The sequence below is a fragment of the Bufo gargarizans genome, chromosome 4 (assembly GCF_014858855.1).
Source record: "Bufo gargarizans isolate SCDJY-AF-19 chromosome 4, ASM1485885v1, whole genome shotgun sequence".
Taxonomy (NCBI): Eukaryota; Metazoa; Chordata; class Amphibia; order Anura; family Bufonidae; genus Bufo; species Bufo gargarizans.
The window spans coordinates 188439848-188460633 of NC_058083.1; the positions used below are offsets into that span (position 1 = coordinate 188439848).

The 20786-nt window shown below is 42.1% G+C and overlaps 1 protein-coding gene across 1 annotated transcript in view; it reads right to left on the bottom strand.

Annotated features, from left to right (window-relative positions):
- The window catches only part of LOC122936091 (T-kininogen 1-like), a 120507-nt gene that overhangs the window by 11615 nt on the left and 88106 nt on the right, over positions 1 to 20786 (bottom strand). The window contains exon 9 of the mRNA XM_044292105.1: positions 19661 to 19750. Coding sequence (XP_044148040.1) covers positions 19661 to 19750 — 90 coding nt within the window. The remainder of the gene's footprint in view (positions 1 to 19660; positions 19751 to 20786) is intronic.

Genomic DNA, 20786 nt, shown 5'->3' on the forward strand with positions numbered 1-20786 from the left:
GTGATTTTGAGGGGGGAGTTCTAATGAGTGAGAAACAGAGCAATGTCAGGATGTTAATTGATGGCATTAACAAGAAAGAAAGAAAAAGCCCCAGTGTCTGCAATCAGAATGGCGCTTGTGTTAAATGTTCCGAAACTAACCGGTTAAGTTTTGTTACCCTAATAAAATGTGTGTGTTTAAATAGGGAATATCCTAGAGATTACAGCAGTAAAAGATGGTCAGTTAATGGATAGGTGTTGTATCCAGTGTGAGCTACAGAGACTCACTTCCCCCACCTTAACAGAAACATTCCTGAGATAAGGGGAGCAGACGAAGGAAAAAGGGGGGCGGGAATGAGGGAATGATGCAGACTAAGTGATGTGTAATTATTATACAAGACAAAGAATTGTTCAATAATTTTCTTTCTTCTTTCTTCTTTCCCAAGCAGTGTACTGTGGGAATCCAGCTTTTAACAAAATGACTGTATGATTATAACATGTATATTGTCTTACAGCGACAGACCATCAGCAATTCTGGGTGTGGTGTGGCTATCTGTTTCCAGGAAAGCTGTGTTTGTCTGTGCTGCAAGTTTTGGGATGAAACAATGTGGGTTGGAAGACATAAATGATTCAGTGGAATGTGTATGGGTGTGGCTTTGAGTTGTGATTGAGGCGAATATGTGTGAAGACTGATGGAGGTTTTTAGCAGAGCTGTGAATGCAATTCAGTTTTTATGTATGAGGGCGTGGTTATGAGCCGTTTGTGAAAATTAGTACATGAAAATGTAGATGAATGCGTATGGAGTACGATATTTGTTTTTTTTTAATAATATGCGCATTGAGGATTTTATTTTATTTTATTTTTCTTGGATGTTTTGGGGTTTTTATTGGTGCCAACAGCATTGATCAAGCTGTACATATTTATTTATTTATTTTATTTTTAAATTGAAGTCAATGAAAAGTTTCTTATGGGCCCTTTGTGTGTTCATGTCTGTATTGTCAGATCTGTTTGTTTCAATGTTTGAAGTTACGTTAAGTGTTGTGCTAAACATCAGAGCTCTGTTCTGATAGGCAGCTGGCACCTTACTGACGGACAAAAGGAGAACCATAGCGTCCGACTGAAGGGGGTGGACTTAGATGACAGAGCGGAGGGAGGAGGATAGGGGTGGACGTTACAGACAACGACAGCCCTTGTGCCCATCCCCTAGTTATAAGACACTCCCATGGAAGATGAGAAGTCCTGTTTTGTTTTCCAGTCTATTAATTCTGCGATAGGAAAAGTTGGATACTCAAGCGGCATTGGGTGGTTCAGTGGTGCCAACCATAGGTAGTGTTCCTTTGGCATTGCTTCAGCCCTGATGTCAAACGCCTCATTGAAGTAAGGGAAAAGTAAGTCTGCCACCCTATGGTGGGCCTGCAGAGTCTGTGGGACCCAGATCCCAGAAGAGAGAGTGTTGTGCTGTGTGTGGTACTCCTCGTCCACACCACACGAGAGGATTGTATTCTATGTTGACCATGCCCAGATCACTGTCCGTCCCCACAGACACCCATGTTTTTTGTCATAAGGGGAACACAGACAGGTGAGGGGGGGGGGGGAGTTAGATCAAGATTAAGAAACAGGAAATCCAGTATCGGCTCTATCTTTAAAATTTTTTAGCAGATTCAGTCTGGCCCAATGATATCCCTCACTCTGGGTGATAAAGAAGTAGTCCCGTTTTTGATTGATACTGGAGCAGCCAAGACAGTTGTGCACAGGACACTAGTCTTTGGGTAGATTTACTCTCCAAGGACACTAGTCTTTGGGTAGAAGTGGATGGGAAAGTAGTACGCTCCCTTTTTTTCAACAGAAACCATCCATATTAGATTTGCCCCTAACCAAGATGCGCTTGCTCATTTGCTGGTCAGTGGTAACGCTCCTAGGTGCAGATTTGTTTGAAAAAGTACATGCTGGTATCTCTCATCAGGAGGACGGCACTGTGACGCTTACAGGTGCCCTCAACGACCAAGAACTTTGTTTGTTGGCCATTAGTGATAAAATTCCCTGGTCCATGTTTGTATCAGTACTCCCAGAAGCTGAGAAAAGCAAACCACTAGTGTTGAGCGCGAATATTCGAATTGCGAATTTTTCTCTCGAATATCGCAACTTCGAGATTTCGCGAATATTTAGAATATCGTTCTATATATTCGCGAATTCGAATATTCGTTTTTTTATTTTTTATTATTATTATTATATTTTTTTCTTTCCCACTTCTCTAAAGTTGTTCTTACCTGTCCTTTGGATTCCTGGCTTCCTGGCTGCTCCAGTCAGTGGCGTTTTCAACTTACTGCTATATTCCATATTAGCTAAATTACAATCTAATCTATATGTGTATTTTACGAAATTTCGCAAATTGCGATGCGAGTAATATAACACGAAATAATCGCATGAAGATTTCAATTTAGCACTGCTATATTCCATATTCTAGCCTAATATGGAATATAGCTGTGCTAAGTTAGCACTGCTATATTCCATACTAGGCTAGAATATGGAATATAGCAGTGCTAAGTTGAAATCTTCATGCGATTATTTTGTGTTATATTACTCGCATCGCAATTTCGACTTTTGCAAATGTTCTTATTATTGCTCTAACTTCGTCTTTTAGAATATTACGAATATTCTAAAAGACGAAGTTAGAGCAATATTACGAAATTTCGTAAAATACACATATAGATTGTAATTTAGCTTATATAGTGCTATAATCCCTTTTTTTTCCTCTAATTTTTTTTGCCTCTTCTGAACTTAAGTTTTGTAAAATATGTACACTATTAAAAAATATTACTATAGCAGTATATTAGCTTAAATACAATCTATGTGTATTTTACGAAATTTCGTAATATTGCTCTAACTTCGTCTTTTAGAAATTTCGTAATATTGCTCTAACTTCGTCTTTTAGAATATTCGTAATATTCTAAAAGACGAAGTTAGAGCAATATTGAGAACATTTGCAAAAGCCGAAATTGCGATGCGAGTAATATAATACGAAATAATCGCATGAAGATTTCAACTTAGCACTGCTATATTCCATATTCTAGCCTAGTATGGAATATAGCAGTGCTATCTTAGCACAGCTATATTCCATATTAGGCTAGAATATGGAATATAGCAGTGCTAAGTTGAAATCTTCATGCGATTATTTCGTATTATATTACTCGCATCGCAATTTCGGCTTTTGCAAATGTTCTTAATATTGCTCTAACTTCGTCTTTTAGAATATTACGAATATTCTAAAAGACGAAGTTAGAGCAATATTACGAAATTTTGTAAAATACACATAGATTGTATTTAAGCTAATATACTGCTATAGTAATATTTTTTAATAGTGTACATATTTTACAAAACTTAAGTTCAGAAGAGGCAAAAAAAAATAAGAGGCAAAAAAAGGGATTATAGCACTATATTAGCTAAATTACAATCTATATGTGTATTTTACGAAATTTCGTAATATTGCTCTAACTTCGTCTTTTAGAATATTCGTAATATTCTAAGAGACGAAGTTAGAGCAAATCACGAAATTTCGTAAAATACACATATTAGCCTAGCCATAGTCAATTAGCATAGGAACGTTGCCTTATACTATCAAGATAAATAATCGCAATACGCGAAAAAAAATATTTGTATATTATTCGCGATAATTAGAATAATTACGAATATTCGATTTCGACGAATATAACACGAATATTCATTCGAATATTCGCGAAATATCGCGAAATCGAATATGGCACCTCCCGCTCATCACTACAAACCACTCACCATTGGATGGAACATGACCTACATGCCGTTAATGAAGCCACAGTTTCTAACACCCACATCGTGCCCAACACACACAGACACCTTGTCGGCTCAGGTTCCCATTACCCCTACTCACTCCACTGTGATTGATTTGTCCTTTAGTCCCTACCGCCTCACAGATGAGGTGGTAGATGCTTTTTATGCCTAGAACTGGCAATTTTGTGTTCCCCCACACTGAGCCTATCAGATTATTACATTTAGATTGTATTGTTATGAAGTCAGTGGCCATGACTCAGCTGTCCTCACCCAACTGCATGGCCAGCAATAACGCCCCGTACCATATTATTCAGTCAGACTTGATCCCGTGGCCAGAGGTGCCCCTTTCTGCATCAGAGCTGTAGTAGTTGTACTAGCTATGCTTGATGAAAGCTCTGAGATAGTTCTGGACCACAAAGTGATGGTGATATTACATCTATCCTCATGAACGTACAATCCAAATGATTGTTTTGCTGCCCATTATTGTTCCATTTTGTTGCCTGACAATGTTGCTCTCCAAAGGTGTAATACTTTGGACCCAGCCACCCTGTTGCCTTTGGACCAAGGGGGGAGGGAAGAGTTAGGGCACCGCACTTTAAACTTTTCTTTCAGATTCAAAGGAAGAGGCTCCTGACTGTTTGCAGATGATGTCACAAGAGGTAGTGGGATTTGGTAAATCAGCCATTAGGTAATCTAGATCATGTGCTCTTTGTGGATGGATCGAGGTATGGCCAGTATGGCAGGTACTACACAGTTTGGGCAGTGGTGATTAAACGTGAACTACCACACATGTCTGCTCAAGAAGTGGAGCTAAAAGACTCTGAAGATGGCTTGCAGATATGCAGATGGGAAAACAGCCACCATTTACACTGATTCCAGGTGTGCTTTGGGATAGCCCATGACTATGGGCCCATATGGAAAGCCAGAGACTCCTTGATCGCTTCAGGTAAACCCATCGAAAATGGGGAAGCAGTGAGGTCTCTGATGGAAGCCCTCTTGTCACTAACATGAGGGGTGATGATAGCAACGAAAGGCCACTGTAAACAGATGCAGAGGAGGCAAAGGGGAAAGCCACGGCAGATCAGTCGGCAAAGATGGCTGCCAAATTACCTAAGCAGACCCCTGTCTTAAGTGACCATAGTTCAGGTCCCTGAAATAACTCCTCCTGTCTCCCGAAAGTTCTTAAGACCTTACTCAACCAGATGGGGAAGGAGGAAAGGGACTGGTGGATGAAAAAGGGGGGACTACAAATAAGAAGGGAAACTACCTTCCCAGGTCCCTCTACTCCACGATGGCACAGGCAACCCATGGAGTAATGCACCAGACAAAAACTGCTATGTGTGATTTAGTACGTAGCATATGGTACGCCCCAGGGTTCAGCACTGTAACAGCCAGATATACTCAAGGATAAATGGTTTGTGCCCAGAACAACGTGGGCAAGGTGGTTAAGGTACCCAAGAAACACGTCTTGCTTTTTGTATCTGTTTCAACGTTTGCAGACTACCTTCAAATATCCAAGGTGGGCATGTATGAGTATGTATTGATATGTGATGACTTGTTTTCAGGATGGCCAAAACCGTACCCAAAGAAGTAAAGAAGATTATGGCCGAAGTTGTGTGCAAGTACGGGGTACCTTAGATCATTGAAAGTGACACAGGTGTTCACTTCACAGGTGAAGTGATGCAGGAGATGACGAAGGTTTTGGGTGTAGGACAGGCCTTACATGCTTCGTACCATCCACAAAGCAGCAGTAGAGTAGGGAAAGGGAACTGAACAGGACACTAAGTTAAAGATTCAAAGCCTTAATAGAGTGCCTGCTGATAGCCCTCTTTTAGTAAGGTATACGCCTAACCGTGAGACAGGCCTTTGTCCCTATAAGGTCCTTTTTGGGTCGGCCCCTAGAATAGGATTTTACTTCCCACAGCAGCTCCAGATGCAACATGGTTGTCTGACAGATTATGTGATCAGTTTTGTATAAGCATTTGACAAAAGTACATTTTCGAGTTTTTGCTTCACTTCCAGGTTTTGATAAAGTACCAGGAACCCACCCACTTGTGTCTGGAGATTGGGTGGTAGAAAAAGACACGTTAGAAAAGTCCCCAAACCCTGGTTTGATGGTCCATTCCAAGTGTTGTTGACCACAAGCACAGTGAAGCTCAAAGAAAAGCATAATTGGATTGATTTCAAGGAAGTGTTGAGACTGGTTTTCCCTTGTGTGACTGTTGATCATGACTCAAAAGAATATGGAAAAATTGTATGAAAACTTCGATCCAGAAAATCAGGAGCACTGATGACCTCCAGTCTGTCACGGCTGAGGATGGGGGAAAATCCTCAGCCGTGCGATGCCCGGTGTTGTAAAGGCTACTCGGCCATGCGAACAGGATAGGGAGCAGGTCACCTCCTACAGCGTCCCTACCCTGACCCTAACTCCTAACCTGCATGGGCCGACCTTAAAGGATGGGAGGACCCATGCGCAGGAACCTCGGAGCCCTGTCTTACCCTCCGCAGATCCCTGTGCTAGGAGCTGGGTAAGACGACCTACTCCTCCTAGGCACGGAGGAGCAGGAGTCTCAACGGCCAAGCTGTTGGGAAAAGGGGAACTCATAAACAGCTATACGGGAATGGCAGGCGAACAAGAAGTTCCACCTTCCTGCCACAGCCTTGCTGACTGGATCCCAAAGAAGACTGGAATCCAGAACCGTATGCTGCACCAAATACACAGGAAGGTCCCAACAGAATATAACATACAAAATAAACACACAGGCAAACTTAAACATAAACTTAGACCTATGACCACAGTGGTGGCTCTCACTGGCTGATAGCAACACAGGCGGCTGCTCCAGCTAGCAAGGCTGAAGCAACCTACTGAGCCATACAAAAGGCCCAGGCTATATAGGCCAAGAAGCCACACCCAACGGAAGGACACACCCAGTGACATCACACACACTGGGAAGGGAGTTAACCCTTCCAACACCACAGAAGGGAAACTCACAAACATACAGGGGAAGTGTCCAACAACATCACACACTGTGGCTGTTGCCGCTGGCAACGACATGGATGGCAACCCTGTCCTGGGAGTCAGTCCGAAGGCCGGGACAGTGCCACCACATGTACACAATACCGCCAAACGTTGCCACGGACAACCACAGTGAGGGGAAAGGTGTCAGTGCACACCACACATACTACCCAAGTGCACACAGACAAACAACAGTGCATAAATACACACGCACCTAACAGAAAGGTTGTTAGGTGCAACCGCATGCAACTGCAGCAAGCTGCCTAGCCACGCTCAGGCTGCTGCTGCACATACACATGAGACAAACAGTTGCCCGCGGCAACCACAAGTTAGGCCACACGCCAGCGGCCCTCACCTGTGGTTTAAACCCACACGAAACCGCAGGCAACCGCATGCGGTTAGAGAGTCACGGTCATAGCCATGGCCGTGACACAGTCCCCCCATATAATGTCAACACCAGTTAGGGAAAGATCATCTGACTTCCCCTTGCTCAAATCCAGTGTCACGGGAGGCTGTTCGCTAGGAATGGCTTGTCGTGGAAGCTGGTGAAGAGGAGGCGGAGCATTGGGACAGATGTTTAGGTTTAGGGAGAGAATGAAATTCAAGGGGAGACTGTTAAAGATGTGTGAATTTTATTCTATATTTTGTATATCTAGGATTGTAATGAGTTAACTTTTTCTACTTCCAAGTGCCCACCCACCCCCCTCTTTGTTTCAAGACTGGAGAGGAGAGAGAGGGGGGCAAAGAGCTGTGCTGTGGGAAGTGTCTGATTTCTCATCTTTCTACAGGTGTCATCTTTCTACAGAGTGTGGTGGAATGCGTAGGCCAATCATATGGCTTGATGATATGTATATATTATTCACTGCCTATAGAGAAGCACCTCTTTGAAGTGTCACATATGACGTAGGCAGTATTCTTGTTAGAATAAACTCCATTACAAAATGGCGATGGTAACCAGATGTTTACATTAGTTCACATTCCAAAGTGGTACTCACTGCGCAGATGTTGAAGTGTTATCTCTGTTTCTCTTATCACTTTTTCCTTTTTGACCAATGAAACAATGTTTTAGCCTCAGAGAGGACTGCCCTCTTCTGAAGATTCATATACGCTTAGCCCATGTAATAAAGTTAGAGATTGCTTTGACCAACTTCTGTGTCAGTGTCCAGTCTCTCAGCCACGCGTGGATATTAACCCCTGGGGGGGTACATTGATCTGGAACACCAGAGTGTATCTAAAATGCCCTAATTTAGGGTGGTTTTAACAGTTGCTATGACGCCGTGCGTTTCATGCCGCCTCTGCACTACAGTAATACACTCTTATAGATCATACAAGTGTTTTACTGTACTGCGGCTGCGGCATGAAGCGCACGGCGTCATAGCAACCAATAATGCCGTGCGCTCCTGCTCTCAGCAGGATTCCAGGCCGGGATACCACGGACCGCTCACGGCCGTGTGCATTCGGCCTAATCCGGATGCAAAGTGTTTTTTACTGATAGCTGCTAGGAGATGTTGTTTGTAAGGGCTCATGCACACGACTGTATTTTGCGTTCAGTATACTGGCCGTTTTTTAAGTTCAATATGCGGTACATATACTAAACCATTCATCTCAATGGTTCAGCAAAAAAAACTGAAGTGTCTCCGTGCGCATTCCGTTTCAGTATTTCCGTACCGTGAAAAGATAGAACATGTCCTATTCTTGTCTGCAAATCACGTTCTGTTGCTCCATTCAAGTCAATAGGTCCGCAAAAAAAAACGGAACACATACGGAAATGCATTCGTATGTCTTCCATGTCTGTTCAGTTTTTGCTGAACCATCTATTGAAAATGTTATGCCCAGCCCAATTTTTTCTATATAATTACTGTATACTGTATGTGGCATACGGAAAAACGGAACAGAAAAACGGAAAGGGAAAGGAAACACAAAACGGAACAACAGATCCGTAAAAAACGGACCGCAAACCACTGAAAAATCCATACTGTCGTGTGCATAAGCCCTAAGTCTTCAGTTTTTTTTTCATACGTGTGAAAAATGTATTAAATAGATTGCACTCGCGTGAAAAAAGAATGCAATTGCAGACAAAACTGACTGAACTTGCTTGTGAAACGGTGCAAGTTTCACTGAACGCACCCTGACACAATTTGTATCGTTCATGTGAAAGAGGCCTAAGTCAATAGGTGCCAGATCCTTTTTTTCCTGTAATGAAAAAAAAAGGATCAGGCACCATTGACTTAGGGCTTGTTCCCACGACCGTATGTGTTTTGTGGGCCATTTTTCACAGATCCGTTGTTCCGTTTTTTGGATCCGTAGTGTTTCCGTTCCGTATTTCCGCAAAAAATCTCCGTATGTGATCTGTTTTTTGCGGATTGCAAACTGAAACTGAAAATTTGTAATCATTACTGTAATGTACTGTAATGTTTGTAAACAGTAAACACATGGGCAAAGTGGGCATGGATCCGCAAAATACGGATGTGTTCCGTATGCATTCTGTATTTTTTGCAGACCTATTGACTTGCATGGAGCCATGGAACGTGATTTGCGGACAATAATAGGACAAGACTCAAAATGTTTAGGAATATGGAAACGGAATGCACACAGAGTACCTTCTGTTTTTTTTGCGGACCCATTGAAATGAATGGTTTCGCATGCAGTCCACAAAAATACGGAACAGGAACGAAAAAAATATACGGTCATGTGAATGAGCCCTTAGGCTACTTTCACACTTGCTGTTGTTTTCCGTTATTGAGATCCGGGAGAAGAAAAAAACGCTTCCGTTTAGTCCTCTTGCATTCTGAACGGAAACAGATCCCTCAGCATTCTGTTTTGTGACTCGACACAAAACTGCTGCACACTGCAAAAAATGGGGGAAAAAACTGATCCGGCACTGAAAACAATTCAAGTCAATGTTGACGGATCCGTTTTTTGAGGAGCCTAAGAAACCAGATCCATCACCCATTGAAATTTTTTTTTCCGTTTTGATTTCACACAATCGCGTCCTAACGGAATGGATGTATACTGATGTGCAAAATCAAAACGGATCCATTTAATTCCGGTATTGAGATCCTCTGCCGCATCTCAATACCGGAATTAACAACGCAAGTGTGAAAGTAGCCCAAGGGGACTTTCACACTAGCGTTAGAAGAATCCGGCAGACAATTACGTTGCCAGAACTGCCTGCCAGATCCGGAAATCCATATGCAAACGGTAACCTTTTTTTCCGGATATGGATCCATTAGACTTTTGCATTGAGATACCGGATCCGTCTTTCCGGTATCATACGGAATAACGGATCTTTTTACTTTTTTTAAAGCTAGAAAGAACTGCTCATGCGCAGACCAGTATACCGGATCCGCCGATGTGGCAATTTTCGGAACATTTGGTACCGGATCCGGCATTAATACATTTCAGTCGAAATTAATGCCGGATCCGGCAAGTACGGTAATGTCCGGGATTTTGTCCGGAAAAAATACCGCAGCATGCTGCAGTATTTTGTCTGGTCAAATACTGTACAAGGGACGGAACGTAAGACATCCTGATGCATACAAAAATTATGCGTTTTTTTTACGGTATTAACACCCTTTACCGGAAATACCGGAAAATAATAATGCTATTGTGAATGTACCCTTACAATGTTTTTCATGCCTGATCAGGTTTGTTCAGTTTTGATTTAATACAACTGGATCCGGCCAAAACTGAGCCATCAGGATGTATAAAATGCAACGGATCCTTTAAATTCACGTTTTGACATCCTCTGCTGGATCGCAAAACCTAAATTAAAAGCGCACATGTGAAAGTAGCCTAACTGTGAAATCCTCATTATGGCCATACAGTTGAATTGAATACCCTAATAGGCCACAAGGCACTAGACCTAAAACCTACAAGATTATGGCGCAGCCAGTTTGAGAAGCAATTATATCAATATGACCCCTTTGTGTTGGGAAACATGTGGTGCAAAAACCAGATCTTGACGTCCTGGGCCAGGACGCAGGCATCTTAGACTGCAGGCTGAAAGTGGTCTACACTGCAGATATCACATGGTACAAGAGCCACGAGAGTATCCAATTGTTTCCCTAGTCTCTAATGGGCCACTTTGGGGGTAACATGTTCCTGGGGAACCATAAGGAGCATTTGTATTACTGGGGGCACTATAGGAACAATATTATTACTACTGGGGGCACTGTTATTACCGAGGGCATTATATGGGCATTATTTTTACTGGGGGCACTATAGGAGGCTTCATCCATACTGAGGGCACTGTTGGGAAGTTTATTACTGCTGGAAGCACTACAGGGGGATTCATTTCTACTGGAGTCACTTTGCAGGAGCATTTTATTACTCTGGATACTATAAGGGGCAGTATTGCTAGTAAGGGAGTACTTTAACTTATGGGCACTGTCCAAATATAATTTTTCACCTATTTTTGTATGTTACTTGTATTTTCATGGGGACTATCTGTATCGTACTACTGTTTCTGTAGTATAATATTTTGGGACATCGGGAAGCACAGCATTCACAATATTGGGGTGGCAGTAAGATGACACTGTTGGGGCACCAGAATATTGAGAGGATGATGGAAAAGTGAGGAATCAGAGATTCTGTGAGGTAAACTCTGCAAAGACATGGCTGAAAGAAGTTGTCATGGCAATCTGGGCTGAATGGAGAAGAGAGAAGGGAATGTCTAAATCACATTAAAGATCACTGGATGTAATGGGTATTATGGGGGTCATTTATCAAACTGGTGTAAAGTAGAACTAGCTTTGTTGCCCACAGCAATCCTGACCATGGCATCTGAACACGTGAAACACCGGAAGCGCATGCTTCCGGTGATGCTCTGGCTCCCCCGTGTGGCGAATGGAGGAGCTGGATCGTGTATGCAGCAGCCCCTGTCTTTGTGACTGACAGGAGGCTGCTGCATAGTATTTCCTATGGAGCCCTTGCCTGTAATAGGGCTCCATAGGAAACAAGCAATTTTCTCAAAGACTCCAATGCTAGTGCATTGGGGTCTCTCAGACTAGCAATCTAATGATTGCATGTTATAGTTCCCTATGTGAACTATAAAAAAGTGTTACACATTTTTTTTTACAAAATTCTAATCACCCACCCTTTTTCCAAAATATAAATAAAAGAACTAAAACATTTTTTAAAAATACACAATGTGCGACAACGCCCATAGTATAACAATATATTCCCCATACAGCAAACAGTAAAAGCGTCCAAATGGCCGATTCGCCGTTTTTGGTCGCTTCATTTTCTACAGAAAAATTAAATAAAAAGTGATAAAAAAAGTCATACACACCCCAGAATGGTATCAATGAAAAGTCCAGATCGCTCCCACAAAAAATGAGCCCCCATACAGCTCCGTACACATAATTACAAAAAAGTTATAGGGGTCAGAATATGGCGACCAAAAAATGTAACAGATTTTTTTCCCACTTTTTAATTTTTTATCACTATCAAAACGCAAGAAAAACTATACATATAAGGTATCGACGGATTCTTACTCACCTGTAAAAGTAACTGGTCAGTTTTATCGCACATCGAACGTCGTAAATAAAAAACCCGTAAAACTGTGGTGGAATTGCTTTTTTTTTGTTGCAATTTCACCCCATTTGGAATTCTTTCCCCGCTTCCCACTACATCATATGCAATATTAAATGGTGGCGTTGGAATGTATGGCTCTGTGAAGTCAGGGAGCGCAAAACAAAATCGCAAAAAAAGAAAAAACCTTGGGTTAGTGGTGGAATCTGATTGGTTGCTATGGAAAACTAAGGCAGTCCTACTTTACACCAGTTTGATAACTGACCCCCTATATGTGTATCATCGTGATATTGCTGGCTGTTACCTGATTTTTTTTTGTCCAAATTGAAAAGAGCATGGGTAAGATGTACATGTGGTAAGTACCGTATTTTTCGCTTTATAAGACGCACTCCCCCCCCCCCAAATGTGGGGGGAAAATGTCCGTGCGTCTTATAAAACGAATACTAGTGAGCACTTCCATTATGGAAGCGCTCACTAGTATGTATTAGGAGCAGGGAGCGAAGTGCCGCAAGCGCAGGTAATACTTACCCTCCCTGGTCTGCGCCACGGCTCCTCTTCAGATGTCGCGCTCACATCTTCCCAGCCTGCGCTGCACTGTCCTGACCCTGTACAGCGTGACCTGATGCTGCACGTAGTCATTTCATTTTTTATTTGAGTCTGATCTGAGGTCTGATGGGCTATTCTGAGGGTACTGATTGGCTATTCTGAGGTCTGGGGGTACTGATGGGCTGATCTGAGGTCTGGGGGTACTGATGGGCTAATCTGAGGTCCGGGGGTACTTATGGGCTAATCTGAGGTCCGGGGGTACTGATGGGCTAATCTGAGGTCCGGGGGTACTTATGGGCTAATCTGAGGTCTGGGGGTACTGATGGGCTAATCTGAGGTCTGGGAGTACTGATGGGCTAATCTGAGGTCTGGGGGTATTGATGGGCTAATCTGAGGTCTGGGGGTACTGATGGGCTAATCTGAGGTCTGGGGGTACTGATGGGCTAATCTGAGGTCTGGGAGTACTGATGGGCTAATCTGAGGTCTGGGGGTATTGATGGGCTAATCTGAGGTTTGATGGGGTTCTCATGGGCTAATCTGAGACCTGATGGGGGTCTGATGGGCTAATCTGAGGTCCGATAAGGCTCTGAGTGGGCTGATATGACGTCTGATAAAAAAATATTTGGTTCTTATTTTTCCTACTCTAAAATCTGGGGGGGGGGGGGTCTTATCATCTGGTGCGTCTTATAAAGCGAAAAATACGGTAACTACCTGAGCATATCTGTTAAAAACCAAAGTAGTCCCAGAAAACCTATTTAATGGTTACATTTTTTCACTATTGTGTAATACTTGATGTATATAATTGTGATATACACTCACCTAAAGAATTATTAGGAACACCTGTTCTATTTCTCATTAATGCGATTATCTAGTCAACCAATCACATGGCAGTTGCTTCAATGCATGTAGGGTTGTGGTCCTGGTCAAGACAATCTCCTGAACTCCAAACTGAATGTCAGAATGGGAAAGAAAGGTGATTTAAAGGGAACCTGTCACCGGGATTTTGTGTATAGAGCTGAGGACATGGGTTGCTAGATGGCTGCTAGCACATCTGCAATACCCAGTCCCCATAGCTCTGTGTGCTTTTATTGTGTAAAAAAAACGATTTGATACATATGCAAATTAACCTGAGATGAGTCCTGTCCCTGAGATGAGTCAGGGACAGGACTCATCTCAAGTTAATTTGCATATGTATCAAATCGTTTTTTTTACACAATAAAAGCACAGAAAGCTATGGGGACTGGATATTGCGGATGTGCTAGCGACCATCTAGCAACCCATGTCCTCGGCTCTATACACAAAATCCCGGTGACAGGTTCCCTTTAAGCAATTTTGAGCGTGGCATGGTTGTTGGTGCCATTTCTAGGGTTTACAAAGAATGGTGTGAAAAGGGAAAAACATCCAGTATGCGGCAGTCCTGTGGGCGAAAATGCCTTGTTGATGCTAGAGGTCAGAGGAGAATGGGCCGACTGATTCAAGCTGATAGAAGAGCAACGTTGACTGAAATAACCACTCGTTACAACCAAGGTATGCAGCAAAGCATTTGTGAAGCCACAACACGCACAACCTTGAGGCGGATGGGCTACAACAGCAGAAGACCCCACAGGGTACCAGTCATCTCCACTACAAATAGGAAAAAGAGGCTACAATTTGCACGAGTTTACCAAAATTGGACTGTTGAAGACTGGAAAAATGCTGCCTGATGAGTCTCGATTTCTGTTGAGACATTCAAATGGTAGAGTCCGAATTTGGCGTAAACAGAATGAGAACATGTATTCATCATGCCTTGTTACCACTGTGCAGGCTGGTGGTGTAATGGTGTGGGGGATGTTTTCTGGGCACACTTTAGGCCCCTTAGTGCCAATTGGCCATCGTTTAAATTCCACGGGCTACCTGAGCATTGTTTCTGACCATGTCCATCCCTTCATGACCACCATGTACCTATCCTCCAGCAGGATAATGCACCATGTCACAAAGCTCGAATCATTTCAAATTGGTTTCTTGAACATGACAATGAGTTCACTGTACTAAAATGGCCCCCACAGTCCATATCTCAACCCAATAGAGCATCTTTTGGGATGTGGTGGAACGGGAGCTTCGTGCCCTGGATGTGCATCCCTCAAATCTCCATCAACTGCAAGATGCTATCCTATCAATATGGGCCTACATTTCTAAAGAATGCTATCAGCACCTTGTTGAATCAATGCCACGTAGAATTAAGGCAGTTCTGAAGTCAAAAGGGGGTCCAACACCGTATTAGTATGGTGTTCCTAAAAATTCTTTAGGTGAGTGTATGTTTTAGATGGTGAAAATAGGTCAGGAGAGTCTAAAGTGAAAAGAAAACATTGGGAAGATGTACATGAGGTAAGCAACTACATGAGCATATCTGTTAAAAACCTGGGAAACCTCTGCACTGGCCTATGGGTCAGTGGAACCTTTTCAGGGCCTCGTGTGAGTATAACATTCTATAGAAACTGCAGACCATACTGATAACACATGGTGAAGACAGAAAGAAACAATTTAAATAGCAAATATTCCCAGTAGAAGGGATCCGATAGCTAAATATAGCATATACTCACCTAAAGAATTATTAGGAACACCATACTAATACAGTGTTAGACCCTCTTTTGCCTTCAGAACTGCCTTAATTCTACGTGGCATTGATTCAACAAGGTGCTGATAGCATTCTTTAGAAATGTTGGCCCATATTGATAGGATAGCATCTTGCAGTTGATGGAGATTTGAGGGATGCACATCCAGGGCACGAAGCTCCCCTTCCACCACATCCCAAAGATGCTCTATTGGGTTGAGATCTGGTGACTGTGGGGACCATTTTAGTACAGTGAACTCATTGTCATGTTCAAGAAACCAATTTAAAATGATTCGAGCTTTGTGACATGGAGAATTATCCTGCTGGAAGTAGCCATCAGAGGATGGGTACATGGTGGTCATGAAGGGATGGACATGGTCAGAAACAATGCTCAGGTAGCCCGTGGCATTTAAACGATGGCCAATTGGCACTAAGGGGCCTAAAGTGTGCCCAGAAAACATCCCCCACACCATTACACCACCACCACCATCCTGCACAGTGGTAACAAGGCATGATGGATACATGTTCTCATTCTGTTTACGCCAAATTCGGACTCTACCATTTGAATGTCTCAACAGAAATCGAGACTCATCAGATCAGGCAATATTTTTCCAGTCTTCAACAGTCCAATTTTGGTGAGCTCGTGCAAATTGTAGCCTCTTTTTCCTATTTGTAGTGGAGATGAGTGGTACCCTGTGGGGTCTTCTGCTGTTGTAGCCCATCCGCCTCAAGGTTGTGCGTGTTGTGGCTTCACAAATGCTTTGCTGCATACCTCGGTTGTAACGAGTGGTTATTTCAGTCAACCTTGCTCTTCTATCAGCATGAAACAGTCGGCCCATTCTCCTCTGACCTCTAGCATCAACAAGGCATTTTCGCCCACAGGACTGCCGCATACTGGATGTTTTTCCATTTTCACACCATTCTTTGTAAACCCTAGAAATGGTTGTGCGTGAAAATCCCAGTAACTGAGCAGATTGTGAAAGACTCAGACCGGCCTGTCTGGCACCAACAACCATGCCACGCTCAAAATTGCTTAAATCACCTTTCTTTCCCATTCTGACATTCAGTTTGGAGTTCAGGAGATTGTCTTGACCAGGACCACAACCCTACATGCATTGAAGCAACTGCCATGCGATTGGTTGACTAGATAATCGCATTAATGAAAAATAGAACAGGTGTTCCTAATAATTCTTTAGGTGAGTGTACACTACGGTATGTTTCCATCCTGTTTGTAGCACTTCCTGTTGCTGTATCCAACCAAACCCATAATGCACGTCTCTTTTTTTCTGCCTTAGCTCCTGCACCATCTCTAACACCCAGTTCCTCCTACCCAACAGTAAAAGAAATACATTACAAAATTATAGGTACCTTCATACATAACTATTTTAAAGGATGTTAATGCAAACTGGAAACCCCCTTTAAGTTACTACTCAGATAATCTGTGTATAATGAGATTGATTACTAAAGCTATATCTTTTCCATTACTGTATTTTCAGGAATTGTTACAGGAAAGGTGTGTTTTCTGTCTTCTTATTTTTCTAGTTGATAATTAAAATACTGACCCAGATTTACTAATCTGTGCCAAAATCTGTCTAGAAAGTGGAGCAATTTTGTGCACCTTGGGGGACATTTATCAAACTAGTGTAATGCAGAACTGGCTTAGTTGCCCATAGCAACCAATTAGAATCTACCTTTCATTTTCCAAAAGGAGCTGTCAAAAATGAAAGGTGAAATCTGATTGGTTGCTATGGGCAACTAAGCCAGTTTTACTTTACACCAGTTGGATATTCCCCCCCCCCCCCTAGTGTTTTTGCACTTTTTTCCATCATGCTCGACAAGGGAAAGTGGAGGGCCCAAAATGCTTCATTTTATTCCAAAACTGTGCCCCAATTCTGGAGTTAAAATGTGGCTCAAAGTAAGGGCTCATGCACAAAAAGGTATTTTTCTTCCATTTCCATTCTGTTTTTTTTACAGGTCCATATGCAGAGCCATTCCTTTCAATGGGTCCACAAAAAAATGGAAGTTGCTCCGTGTGCATTCCATATCCATATGTCCGTTCCGCAAAATAAATAACATGTCCTATTATTGTCCACATTACGGACAAGGATAGTACTGTTCTATTAGGGGGCCAGCAAAATACATACGGTCATGTGCATGAGCCCTAACCCAACCATTATCTGGTATAAGAAAGAAAAGTGTCTAACCTGCACCAGATTTCTTATCCAGCCCGAGCCCCTGTGATAAATCTGGTGCAAGTCTAGACAACCTGTTTTTGCCATCATTAGGTTTAGAAAATAGGGACCTGTATTCAAAATCTGTGTTACAGGCTTTGGAGCATCTATAGAACCTGGCAATCTCCAAGTCAGTGGTACCTCTTGTCTGCTGAACAGAGCCTCATTAGCTCTATGAGAGGAATATTTAAAGGCATGTAATGTAATGTACACCTTTGGGGGATATTTTTTAAAATATTGCATTGTACTTATTTTGAGCTAAAAATCATTTTTTCCTGTTTTTTCTGTACATAGCTGAGATGCTGTAGGAGCAGCCTGTGGATTTTCTGTCTTTTGCGTCAGGTGGGGAGCAGACAGACTCCTTATCTCTGCTCTCTGACCTTATAAACACTCATTATAGCACACTTGTTATCTTCCTGATAATAGTGTGGCTTAAATAAGTGTTTATGAACTCTTAGTAATTTAGAGATAAGGTTTATTAGATTACTGGCACAAAGGGAAAGTACCAGTCACACAGTTAGAAAAACAGTTAACCCTTTGTGACAGAATGGCTCAATATTTTTAATAAAGGCCAATTGAAAATATGATTTGTAGCCAAAAATTGCCTTCGAAGGTGTACATACCCTTTAATTTCATTATTTTTTGAGTCTTTGGTGGGGTACATTATGCCACATACATTTGTCTCATTCTTAAAAGGGTTGTATCATCTTGGACATTGGGGGCATATTGCTAGAAAGTTCCCCCCCAATGTCTGATAGTTGCCCACCTATCCTTAAAAAGAAGCCAGCAAAATGCAGGAGGACACACCACGCATCAGCAGCCGCCCTACATTCATTTCTATGGGACTGCCAAAAATAGCTGAGCTGTGTGCTTGGCTATTTTCAGAAGGCCCATTGAAAAGAAAGGGAAGAGCCCTGCGCAAGCGTGGCCACCACTCCATTCACTTCTATGGGTCTTACAGACCTAGCCAAGCACTCTGCGGCTATTTTCGGCAGTCCCATAGAAATGAATGGAGGGCGGCTGCGCATGCGTGGTGCACCCTCATGCACTTTGTTGTCTCTTTTCTAAGGATAGATGTGCACCTATCAGACATTTGGGGCATATCCTAGCAATATGCTCCCATTGTCCAAGATGATACAGCCCCGTTAAACCGTTTTGTCTAGAAAAACTGTTTTGTCTAGAAAATCTACTCCATTTTTCCTACTCCACCCTCCTACTGGAGTGAGATTATGACTTTTTTTTGCAAATTTTTAAAAAGGTCTCAGTGATAAATCTAGACTGAAGCTCATTAACATGGGCTTTTTAATTATGGGCAGCACGGTGGCTTAGTGGTTAGCACTGGTGCCTTGCAGTGCTGGGGTCCTCGGTTTGAATCTGACCAAGGGCAACATCCGCATAGAGTTTGTATGTTCTCCCTGTGTTTGCGTGGGTTTCCTCCCACACTCCAAAGACATACAGATAGGGACCTTAGATTGTGAGTCTCATTGGGAAAAGTTGGATGCTAATGTCTGTAAAGCGCTGCGGAATATAGTAGCGCTATATAAGTGCATTAAATAAATTAACATCTCTAACCACACCCACTTTTTCAACCATATTTCAAAACTGGAGTGAGAGGTGTAAAAATGCAAAATGTTTGCGCAAATGAGCCCCGAAAAGTCACAAAAAAGCCCATTTTGCAACTTTATGAAAAATCAGGGCCTATATGTTTTCTATGTTTTTTTTACATGAACAATAAGCAGCATACACCTAAAACGAATAATCCCTGTGCATATTTGCAATACAGTCTACTGCAGATTTGACAAAAAGACAATGGTTTAGAAATCAATGAAGTGTTATGTAAGCTTGTCAATGGTGGGAAATGTAGGCTTATGCTATTAATCTGACACAAAATCAGTATAAATATGGGATTTTAGTACTGAAAACAATGTTGAAGAAAAATAAAAATAAATAATGTGCTTACCGCCAGCATTATTGGCCCACACTGAAGTCCTGAATGAACACTGACTGTCTTATCTGTAACGTTTATCTGAGTTCTACAATGCAGGCTAGGCTATAATTAAGCAGAAAGTAGGAAGTATTAAGGAAGTAGCAGTTATTATGAAAAAGATTATTATAACTTTATTTCTACAGTGCCAGGAGTATATTTGAGAAAGATACACCATTCCCATCATCCAAGAAAACTGGCAGATGATGGGAAAGTGGTATCCAACTTATTCTAGCTTGCAAAGAGAAAATTACAAAATGTCATATTTTAAATGATGTCTGCAATAAATATAGTTAAAGGGAATCTGTCACCATGAAAATGCAAAGAAATCTGCAGGCAGCAGGTTATAGAGCAGGAGGAGTGAAACAGACTGATATATAGTATAGTTTTATGGGAAAAGATTCAGTAAAACCTGTATTTTATTCATTTAAAGGGGTTGTCCACTTTTTACTATTTATCTGATCGGCAGGGGTCCAACTCCTGGCACCCCCGCCAATCAGCTGTTTGAAGAGAAGAAACTGCCTCCTCTTTAAACAGCTGATCGTCAGGACTGACGGGAATTGGACCCCCCCCCCCCCGATCTGATATTGATGGGCATCAATAGTAAAAAGCGGACAACCCCTTTAAATTAAATTATAACATGGTTAGAAGGGAAAATAATAGAATTCTTAATACAGAAGGCTTAATAAAATAGGGATTGAGGGGTTAAAAAAATAAAAATAAAATATTTTACTCACCTCAACCGCTTGTTTGCGCAGCTCGGCTTCTCTTCTATCTTCTTCTTTGATGACCTGGGAGGAAAAGGACCTTTGGTGATGTCACTGCGCTCAAACACATGGACCATCACCATGGTGATGGACCATCTGATGAGCGCAGTGACGTCACCAAAGGTCCTTTTCCTCCCAGGTCAACAAAGAAGAAGACAGAAGAGAAGCCGAGCTGCGCGAACAAGTGGATGAGGTGAGTTAAATAATTTTTTTCATTTTTTTAACCCCCCCATCCCTATTTTACTAAGCATTCTGTATTAAGAATGCTATTATTTTCCTTTATAACCATGTTATAAGGGAAAATAATAATGATCAGGTCCCCATCCCGATCATCT